The 11,158-nt window shown below is 49.1% G+C and overlaps 2 protein-coding genes across 2 annotated transcripts; one reads left to right on the plus strand and one right to left on the minus strand.

The window, feature by feature from the left end:
- Positions 1–4,169: 4,169 nt before the first annotated feature.
- On the plus strand, positions 4,170–8,027 carry LOC119295395 (UDP-glucose 4-epimerase 1). The gene is made up of 9 exons (XM_037573817.1): positions 4,170–4,447; positions 5,083–5,132; positions 5,645–5,780; positions 6,490–6,591; positions 6,715–6,942; positions 7,110–7,194; positions 7,303–7,385; positions 7,490–7,581; positions 7,709–8,027. The coding sequence occupies exons 1-9, from the start codon at positions 4,253–4,255 to the stop codon at positions 7,791–7,793; spliced, it is 1,056 nt and encodes a 351-aa protein (XP_037429714.1). The 5' UTR covers positions 4,170–4,252; the 3' UTR covers positions 7,794–8,027.
- A 467-nt stretch (positions 8,028–8,494) lies between these two features.
- Positions 8,495–9,229, minus strand: LOC119295405 (pathogenesis-related protein PRB1-3-like). Its single transcript, XM_037573827.1, has one exon. It carries the CDS (start codon positions 9,227–9,229, stop codon positions 8,495–8,497), a length of 735 nt encoding a protein of 244 aa, XP_037429724.1.
- Positions 9,230–11,158: the final 1,929 nt, after the last annotated feature.

Raw genomic sequence — 11,158 nt, forward strand, 5'->3', positions numbered from 1 at the left:
AAACTGACGATTTATCCATGTTAACCCGCTGGCCCGAAGCATTGCAGTAGGTCCTCAAGAGCTCATTTATACGTGCATCACTTAACTCATTTGCTTCAAAAAAGAGCAAACTGTCATCGGCAAATAGCAAGTGGTTCACCGGGGGGGCATTAGGTGCCACTGTTATGCCCCGCACTCCTCCTTCACCCTTTAACAGACAGGAGAGCCCTTCGGCTGCGATCAGAAAAAGATAGGGCGAAATAGGATCTCCTTGTCGCAACCCTCTGGTGGGCCTGAAACCATCCAAACTTGCACCGTTAAACAAAACAGAAAAAGAAACCGATGTAACACACCTCATGATTGTATCAGTGAAACGGTGACTAAACCCCATCCTGAGCATCACCGCCTTCAAATATGACCATTCCAACCGGTCGTAGGCCTTCATCATGTCCAGTTTTAGTGCACAAAACCTATTTCCCTTCACCCTCTTTGTTTTCATATAATGTAAACATTCATATGCTGTAATGAAATTATCCGTGATTAGACGCCCAGGGACAAAAGCGGACTGCTCTTCAGAGATGATCTCGGGGAGGATAGTTTTCAGCCTATTTGCTAAGACCTTTGAAGCAATCTTATAGATCACATTACAAAGGCTTATTGGCCGAAATTGTCCTAAAACTTTTGGACTTGCAATCTTGGGAATCAAAACGATGAACGTATTGTTAATCTCCTCCGGCGAATCTACTCCATCAAGCACTCTGATAATCATCCTTGTGACTTCGTCACCACATAAATCTCAGTGTTTCTGAAAAAAGTGTGCGGGAAAACCATCTGGCCCCGGGGCCTTAGTGGGGAACATCTGAAAGAGGGCATCCTTAACTTCCTCCTTACTGTAATTCTCATTCAATCTTGCGTTCATATTACCATCCACCCTTGTTGGGATATGTGACAAAACCTCCTCAATACCAACAGTACCTTCAGATGTATATAGATTGGAATAAAAGGCAGTTGCCATATTTGCCAACTCGTTCAGATCTGTACAGGTGGTTCCATCCTGCCGGTCTAGCTTTGTAATGCTGTTTTTAGCCCTCCTTGCACTCGCCTTTCTCTGAAAAAATTTGGTGTTGCTATCCCCCTCCGACAGCCAGGTGATGCGTGACCTCTATCTTGCCATAATTTCCTCCCTATAAGCAAGCTCTACCATGCGGTCCTCTATTCTCTTCTCCTCATCAGTAGGGCCGGATCTCAAGGGGTCCGCCTGAAGTGTGGCAAGTTCTTGTCTCAGAGAGCGTAGCTCATGTCGAACTGATCCAAAAGTGAATCTGTTCCAATGAGTCATAGCCCTTGACATGTTGTGAAGTTTTGTTGCCAGGTCAGAAACTGACGTTGCTGGACCATCACCATTCCATGTTGTCTCCACCAAACCTCTGAACCGATCATCTTGCTCCCAAGCACACTCATATCTGAACGGCTTTTTCAAGCCAAGGCGTATGTTTCCTTCATCAAGTTCATTTTTAAGAAGGATAGGGCTATGATCACTCTTGACCGCGGTCAGATGCTCAACACTTGCAAAAGGGAACATATTCGACCAACTAGGCGAAGCAAGAGCTCTGTCAAGACGTACCCTGCAGAAGTTACCTCCCGTCACCCTTTTCTCCCATGTCCAGTCCAGCCCTTTGTATCCAAGGTCGGCAAGGCCACAGACGTCAACTGCTTCTCTAAACACTTCAATTTGTGCACTGTCACATGTGTTGGGACCCATCTGCTCCTCCTGACGCAAGATTTCATTGAAATCCCCGATGCATAGCCACGGAAGAGTGCTTTCTCCTCTCAATCTTTTCATAGTATCCCATGTTTTGTACCTCAAACTTCGATTAGCCTCACCATAAAAGCAGGTAAGGCGCCACTGCTCCCCACCTAGTACCGAGACCCAAGAGTCAATATGATTCTGAGAGAAATTTTTTATTACCAACTTCACTTCTGTCTTCCAGAAAATACATAAACCCCCACTACGCCCACTACTAGCTACTGCGAAACTACTCTGAAAACCTAAAGATGCCGCCAAACCTTCCACTCGATTCTTCGCAATCTGAGTCTCAACAATGCAAAGAACCGACGGCGCACTGGCCCCCACGAGTTCGCGGAGCTCATGTACTGTCGCTGGGTTGCCAATCCCGCGACAGTTCCAGCACAAAGTTCTCATCTGGTCCGGCGGTCCTCCTCGAGGGAGACCGCCTCATTTGTTTGAACTGCTTCATCCTCTGCTCCGTCCTGACGCCTCCTCTTCACAATGGGGTCCTTTTCCGGAGGGGATACCGTAGCTTTTGAACTTGTCGCTGGAGTAGCGCCTTCAATCATCATAACAGTCCCGGCAACCCGGCCAGCCAGATGGTTTAGTTGTTGCCCACGCACATTCAGGGTGCCGTCCACCTCGACCAACCTCTTCCTCGCTCCCCTGTCCACTCTTTCTCCTATACCATCTCCCTGGACCTCCACCTCCATCTGCTGCGCTCCAAAGGATGGCACCCCTGCTCCAGGGTCGGCTCTCCCCCTACCTCCCATCGAACCTCTACCACCTCTACCTCCTCTGTCTCCTCTTCCTGTATCCCTACCTCTCCCTCTACCACCTCCCTCTCCTCTACCTCGTCCCCCTCCACCCTGAACCACCGGTACCTCCGGCTCCCACAGTAGCCACTCTCCCCACTCGAAGGAGTTCGGATCGTGTATCCCATCTCCACACTCATCTGCAACATGACCCATCTTACCACAAGCAAAGCAAAAGTCCGGTAGCTTCTCATAGAAGACACTGTATCTTCTATACTCCTTCAGTGTTATTGGCACAAAACGGACAAGCGGAAAATTGACATCCACATAAACCCTCACACAGAGGGTGCTTGCTGGGTTGATCCTCCCCTCGTTGATGATCACGGTGAAGGGTGGATCACCAACCTTCGCTGCAACCTTCTCCGCTAGTTCTTTCCTCCTCGTGAGACCATCCGGTAACCCCTTCACCCTTGCCCAAACTGGAATTTTATTTAGGCTATAACCTTTGACATCCGAAAATCCATCATACTCCTGGATCACCACCGGTGCCCTTCTAAACAGCCATGGACCTCCCTCCATGATCCTTTTCCAATCCCCCAAGCAGTGGCACTGAACCAGAAACAAGTTAGGCCCTTTGATGTTGAACGTCACCCCTTGTGCCGCCGACCATGCATTACGCATCTGAGACAATAGCGCGGCATGACTAAAGGGTTTCGTAGTGTGGACTCGGAACAGGGCAAGCCAGCGAACATCCTTGATCAGATCTTCAACTTCCTCCGAGAAGTCCAGCTCTTCCTCCTCCCTTCCATGCAGTGTCATCCCCGCGAACTGGTCCTCCAGATCTGGATCGGGTCCGAGGTAATCCCCGAACTCTTCTTCGTCTACTTCAGCTTGGTTTCGGACGTCCTGCGATCTATAGCCAGACCCTTCCCTACGTCTATCTTCCTCCGCACCCCCTTCCTTTGCTGTTCCCGAACCACTCGGCCTCCCTGCCGCCGCCAAAGTTTCCGCCGTCGCCATCTCTCCCTCCTCGCCCCCTAACACCTGTTGCGATGGATCCGCCATGCACGCACGCGCGCGTGGCAGTAGAAGGTAGATCTCACCCGTGGCCGGGCAAGCCGATCCGCCGGTGAGGTTTTACGTGGACTCCGGTGCGTAGTCGCCGGAGGATAGGTGAAACCCTAGAAACCCTAGGGGAGTTGTTCAGAATTTATTATGAGATGGAGGTATATGAGAGAGAGGAGATGAGACTCTTTCAATGGGAAGAAAGGGATTGAGGTTGTGGGCTCTGGTAACGTGCAGTAATAAATAGTACCATCCCCGCTCCTCAAAAAAAAATTAAAAAAATAGTACCATCCCCTAAAAAAAGGAGGAGTAGTAGTAAATAATGGGAAAAAAAATTTAATCACGGTCGATGGTGATGTATATCCACAAGAGATGGATGTGGAGGACGGTGATTGAAGGAATGAATGACGCGGGTGATTTTTATGATGATCCATGGCGGATGGTACACGTGTACGGCCCATATTGTAGCAGAGCAGAGCAGAGCAGAGAGGAAGGAACGTGGGCGGTGGAGGAATCAGGAATCGTCCCCTCCCCTGTCGACTCCTCCATATATATCCCACCCTGCGCTCGCTTTGCCTCCTCCCTGCAACTGCTCTTGTATCGCAAGGAGAGCACCCCCCATATATATAAAACCCAAAGAAACAAGAGAGCAAGGAAGAAGAAGATGGTGTCTGCGGTGTTGAGGACGATCCTGGTGACGGGCGGCGCGGGGTACATCGGCAGCCACACCGTGCTGCAGCTGCTCCTGCAGGGCTTCCGCGTCCTCGTCGTCGACAGCCTCGACAACGCCTCCGAGGAGGCCATCCGCCGCGTCCGACAACTCGCCAACGCCCCGCAAAACAGCCTCGACTTCCGCAAGGTTCCCTCTCTGTTTGTTTTTTCTGTTGCTTCATTCAGTTTCCGTTCCGGTTCCGATTCCGACAACTGGCCAACAACCGTGAATTGGGGAATTCCCTTCCCTTGCCCTCTCTCCATCCTATTCCTTCTCATAAGCAAGCAACTTCTTCTTCTTCTTCTTCTTCTTGTAACTGTAATTACTAGTAAGAAGATAGACACAAGTAGCTACAACTCTCTAGAAACAAGGAAAGAAAGAAAGAAAGAAAAAAGTCGATTCCTTATTTTTTTCTTTGTTTCTTGGTGCATGCGACGCGTGCCGAGTCGTTGATTTTCCTTCCTTCCTTTCCGCCTCCGCCATGTGAGGGAAAAAACGCGTGTCTCCATCCACACAGGACACAGCCCAACTCCAGCCGCCCGCAACCGCAATTGACCATCCTTCCTTCCTCCGTGCTCTTTTCGAAACGGAGGCATAAGATTTGCCTCATCTATTAAATAAGGAGATTTTGATTGACCAAGGACGGATTCATTACGTACATGTGTCAGCCAAATTGGTTTCCTATAATTACTACAAATTTTCTTCTTCTATCAAATTATTGATGATTTATTTTATTTTGCTGCATACGTATAATGCAATAATATGTGCGTGCGTTGCTGCAGGTGGACCTTCGTGACAAGGAGGCGCTCGACCAAATCTTCTCCTCCCAAAGGTATCTTCTACTTTTTTCCGCAAAAAAAAAGGTATCTTTTTTCGGCTTATTATTAATAATTAACTATAGTATATTATTGAGTCCACAAATGAAAGGTTGATTAGTCCGTCCGTCCGGCCGTCGTGCCAGCCAGCCAGCCGTATCTGCTGCTATACCAAATACGACTCTTTTTCTTTCTGCATCGTCGTCGTCGGTAGGTGTCATCTGCTACTAGTACAAGCCTCTCTGATTGATCCATCGATTCATGCCTCTCTCTCTCTCTCGCCCGAGCTGGGCTGGCTGGAAAGTTGTCTCTAGCAAGCAAGCCAAGCTATCTGCAGCTGGACCTGCCGGTTATGCTCTTCCATATTCGTTCCTTAATTCATTCTCCCCATGCATGCATTGGACGGACACTTGTCCAACAGACCGTCATGATCAACAACATATTAGCATAAGAAAATAGGCTTAATCAAGCTACGAGTGTTTGTTTTATTATGCTCATCGCTCATCATCTGGCTGGTCTGGTCGAGCAGGTTCGAGGCTGTGATCCACTTTGCCGGGCTGAAAGCCGTCGGGGAGAGCGTGGAGAAGCCCCTGCTTTACTACGACAACAACCTCATCGGCACCATCACCCTCCTCCAAGTCATGGCAGCACATGGATGCAACAAGGTACCACATACCCGCCTTTTCTTTTTTCTTTTTTTTCCTTTTTGTATTTGTATTGTATTGTTGGGTCACTCTCTCTGTATGTATGTATGTATGTATGTAACAGTTGGCCTGTCTGTCTGAATAATGGACGGTGTGGCCTAGGTTCAGGCCCATTGCTTGTTCTGCACTAGGCAATACTACAGCAATGGCCTTGGCATTCTCGACCACAGTACAGCAATGGGAGGGACAGCCAGATGCAAACACTCTCATTACACTTGGTCCTTGTCTGTCTCTAGGATTTGTCAAAAAGAAACAAAGGTTTTAACATAACAGCTGGTCTTTGTTTACTCTCTCATCAAGCCTCAACAATAGACAGCATGCATGCTGGTGTGTGTAGGCTCAAGCAAACATCCCATTACACATTCCTACTTGTTCTGCAATAACCAATGATGCAAATACCTTGGCAGCATACTAGTTAGGCATTCCTTCATTATTGGGTTCAGATGCAGACAGTTTCATTACAGTTGGTTATCTGTTGGGTCTGAATAAGTTAGGCTTAAGGACGGCGCTACAGTGCACTGCAGGCCATATATGCTCTGTTCTGCAGCATCAATTAGTTATGCTGCTACCTTGGTGTATAAGCATATGATTAAGTACACCGAATCGAATGGTTGTCATCATCATCATCTGGTCTGGATGTTAATAAACTGCTTTCATTTCAACTCCACAGCTTGTCTTCTCATCATCAGCCACTGTCTACGGGTGGCCCAAGGAGGTGCCCTGCACCGAGGAGTTCCCGCTCTCGGCGACCAACCCTTACGGCAGAACAAAGGTACCACCCAGAGCCACTATGACTTGCTTTATGTCGCCTGTCAATGACAGATATTTCTCTTGCACAGCTGCTCACTAAGTACATTGTGTGTGTGTGTGTGTGTGTGTGTGTGTGTTTGTGCAGCTTGTCATTGAAGACATCTGCCGTGACCTCCAGCGCTCGGACCCTGACTGGAAGATCATACTGCTGAGGTACTTCAACCCAGTCGGCGCTCACCCGAGCGGCTACGTCGGGGAAGACCCCCTTGGAGTCCCCAACAACCTGATGCCCTATGTCCAGCAAGTCGCTGTCGGGAGGCGGCCTGCGCTGACGGTTTATGGGACCGACTACAACACCAAGGATGGAACAGGGGTATGTATGTGCAACATCCAACCCTTAACTAACTAACTAACCAACCAACTGATGAATGAATGAATCAATCAATCAATCATTCATTCGTGCATAATTGAGAGCTAGCTAGAATCTCGCTTGCTGCCTCTAACTAACTAGTATTGGTATGCAACACATGATGATGGCAGGTACGTGACTACATCCATGTTGTTGACCTGGCTGACGGCCACATCGCCGCCTTGAGGAAGCTCTACGAAGATTCTGACAGAATAGGTGCGTGCCAACCATGAACATGACAGCTGACAATGATGAATGATCTTATACTTAACTGAAGAATGGTTGTTGTTAACGGATGAATGAATGGTTTGCGCTTAATTGCAGGGTGCGAAGTGTACAATCTGGGCACTGGAAAGGGGACATCCGTGCTGGAGATGGTTGCCGCATTCGAGAAGGCTTGCGGAAAGGTAAACCAACTTTTTTACAGAAAGTAGTAGAATCATCATCTCACATGCATATGTTTATATGCTTTGCTTTGCTTTGCTGATACCAATACTAATAATTTTTACAGAAAATCCCTCTGGTTTATGCTGGAAGAAGAGCTGGAGATGCCGAGACTGTGTACGCTGCCACCGCCAAAGCTGAGAAGGAGCTCAAGTGGAAGTAAGTTACTCTTTGTTGTTTTGGTTGCTACTAAGTTGGATCTTTTCTCGAGAGTTTGGTTGTGATGGATGGTGTAACCAACACAAGGCAATAACAATAACAATGATGATGTGATGAAAATGAACAGGGCCAAGTATGGGGTGGAGGAGATGTGCAGAGACCTGTGGAACTGGGCCAGCAAGAACCCCTACGGCTACGGATCCAGCGATTAATAGACACCAGAGCCAGTAGTAATAGCATACACCATATGATTCATCTATATATTTATCCACCACCACCACAGAGCACAGAGAGAAGAAGAGTACTAGTGATGTGTATAGGGAGTGAGTCGGATCGGATCCATCAGTAGCTTATAATTAATTATATTGTTCGCGTTAGAAAGCTAATCATATCAATCTCCCTTATGGAGTAGAAGAAATAAGGTTGGTTCCCTTGCCTCGTAGAAATATATATATATATATATATATATATATATATATATATATATATATATATATATATATATATATATATATATATATCTTGTCGCTCATGGAATAACTTACTTTACCTACTGATATAAATATATATGCTTGGTTCATTTTGTTGATTCTTGGTCTACCCTGAGTTGAATTGGCTGCCTCTACATATGGTCTCTGTGCTGAATGAACTCTGTTGCTGAATTATTGGTGCGTGCTGGAACCATGAAATGTCTATCTTTTTGTCTTGTTGCTCAAGATGCACCGAGCATAGTTCATATTTGACGAGTAAATTAAGTAAAAAAAAGTCGAGTAAATTAAGAAGACAAGCTAGTCCGCTAATAAAAGAAAATGAAAACTTGAGGTGCAGCCCAGCCCAGCCCAGCCCAGCCCAGCCCAGCCCAATATGAAGAGGCAAATGGGCTACTACTGAATGAATTAACAAAAAGAAAGAATTAGGTGAGCGGCACCTCTCCCTTCCAGTTCCCGGGCGGGTCGTAGGAGCAGGTGATGAAGACGCCGCCGGCGAGGCACTCGGCCCGGCCGCAGCCGACGTACTTTGTGGTCCGCCACACGATCTGGGTGAAGTGCTCGCAGACCTGGCCCGGGTGGCAGGCCTGCGCCCGCCAGTCGTAGAAGGAGGACTCGCTGGCCCAGTCGCCCACGGCCTCCACGGCCTTCCAATCCCACCCGGTGCCCCAGAAGACGTTCTCGCCGTAGGGGGAACCCACCGAGTGCATCATCACGCAGTCGAACCGCCGCGCGTCCGACCACCGCCGCGCGTACCGCGCCAGCTTCTTGCTCCACCGCAGCGGCGGCACGCCGTACTTGGCCCGCACCTGGTTATGCGCGTCCAGGAACTCCGTCGTCATCGTCTTGTACCCGCCCCGCCCGCCGGTGAAGGACCGCAGCCCCTTCTTGGCAGCCTCCGCGAAGAAATCCGCGGCGTTACCGTCCGGCCATGAAGGCTTCTCCTTCTTGTCCTTCTTCTCCTTGTTGCCCGCCGGCGGAAGGTAATTGCCGTCTGGCCACGAAGGCGAGGAAGAAGACTGCTTGTCCTTGTGCTTGTTGCCCCCGAGGTGGTCGTGCGAGTGGAACAGGGCCGCCGCGATGTCGATGTGGACGGCGGCAAGCGCGTCCACCAGCGCCAGGAGAAGGAGGCCGAGGAGCACAACCCCGCCGGGCGCCATGAATGATGATATGATCTCCTTGCTTTGCTTTGGTTGCCTTGCTTGCTGCGCTTTGTCTCTCGTGGCCGGCCGTATGCAGTGGAATGGATCAAACTTACTTGTCTTAAACTTGCATGCTTTTTGGTACCAAAATTAGCCTGCCTTTTGCTGCCAAGCAACAAGCATGCATGCAGTACGTCCCCAGAATTGGATGCTGCCATGCACCACCCAGCCAAATCACTTCCTGTGAGCCCGGCAAACTAAGGACTTCCCAGGAGTTGACCGGTCAATCATCACATCACATGGGCGTCTTGTTTTTTTTTTTGGAACGAAGACGCTAAAAGCGTCCGGCTTTAAATTAATAAAGTCCTCAGGCATCAGGTTCGAACGGGATACAACTAAAGACAGAAACTTAAGAGTTCGGACCACGGCCGTCAGCTGAAACACTGCAGAGGTTCAAACGCGACGGCAATATTACATCCAAAAACAGCAGCCATCTAGAAGTCTTAGCTAATCATGAAACTCCCACGCAATCTTCAAAAGCTTCAGCTGCTCGGCGGAGCTTGTCTTGCCAACACCCGGATATTCTTGATGCACGTCATGGCCACCGACATACGCTCAACATCGCGCTCCTTCCCCAGTGGAGTCCACGTCTGTAAAAAAAGATGACATTTGAAGATCACATCCGCGTGGTGATTAGGGAATTTTTTTCTCAACGGTAATTTTGTTGCGCGTCGTCCAGATTGCCCAGAGCAGCGCCCCTACGCAACGCCAAGCGATTCTACTACTAGTCCCTTTCGTAGTTTTGAGAATAGAAATCAGATCCTTCCCCGAGGCTGGATTCCAATTCATATGGAAAGCCTCCCTTACTGCACTCCATGCAAACCTGGGCAGATGGCATTTAAAAAAGAAATGGTTTGCATCTTCGCCAAGGCCGCATACCGTGCAAGTGCCATCCGCAAGACCGTTGCGTTTTGCCACATTGTCCGAGGTGGGCAACCGGTTCCTGAACATTTGTCACATGAAGATTTTAATCTTCAGGGGCAGACCGGCCTTCCATAGCCCCCTAGCTATGTCAAGCAACGTACCTTCGGTTAGCTTGTTATATAGGGACTTAACCGAGAATTTCCTGGAGGCATTCAAGCTCCACTCGGCCGAATCAGCACCCGTTCCTAAGCGTATGGTGCATATACTCTGTAACAGGCCCTCCCAGGAAGCACGCTCGTCGGTGGAAAGGGCCCGCATAAAGTGAATCGCCGGGGGTGCAGCGCGGAGCGCGTCCCCTACTGATATGTTAGTGTCAGTGGCAATCCGGTATAGGTTGGGGTGGCTTTGCCAAAGAGGGGAGGCACCCAGCTAGTGATCGAGCCAAAACCGAGTGGAAAGGCCGTTGTTGATCTGAAATTTTGCCCCGATAGCAAAAGCATGGCGTACCGCTTGGATCCATTTCCAGAATGCGGAACCGTTGGCCGAGGCCGTGAATGGAGTGCCATTCGGGAAGTACTTAGCTTTGAGCAGTTGCGCCCAGAGACCCGTCTCGTTTTGGGCCAGCCGCCACCACCATTTGGACAGGAGGGCCACATTCATTAGTTTGGAGTTAAGGATGCCCAACCCTCCAAATTTTTTTGGCCTACATACAGCTGCCCACTTAACTAAGTGGTATTTACGTTTGTTACCCGTTCCTTCCCAAAAGAAACGGGATCTAGGTGTGTCTAACTTAGCATGCACACCGTCAGCTAGTAAGAACATTCCCATGGTGAATAGGGGGAGGGAAGAGAGGCTCGAGTTAGTTAGTATGAGCCTCGCCGCCGAGGACATAAACCGCCCTCGCCACGGGCTAACCCTATTGGCCACTTTCCCATAAAGAGGCTCCCACTCTAAAATCGATAGCTTGCGGTGAGAAACTGGAAGCCCTAGGTACTTAATTGGAAAGCTCCCTAGCTTACAATT

Source organism: Triticum dicoccoides, chromosome 1A (assembly GCF_002162155.2).
Source record: "Triticum dicoccoides isolate Atlit2015 ecotype Zavitan chromosome 1A, WEW_v2.0, whole genome shotgun sequence".
NCBI lineage: Eukaryota > Viridiplantae > Streptophyta > Magnoliopsida > Poales > Poaceae > Triticum > Triticum dicoccoides.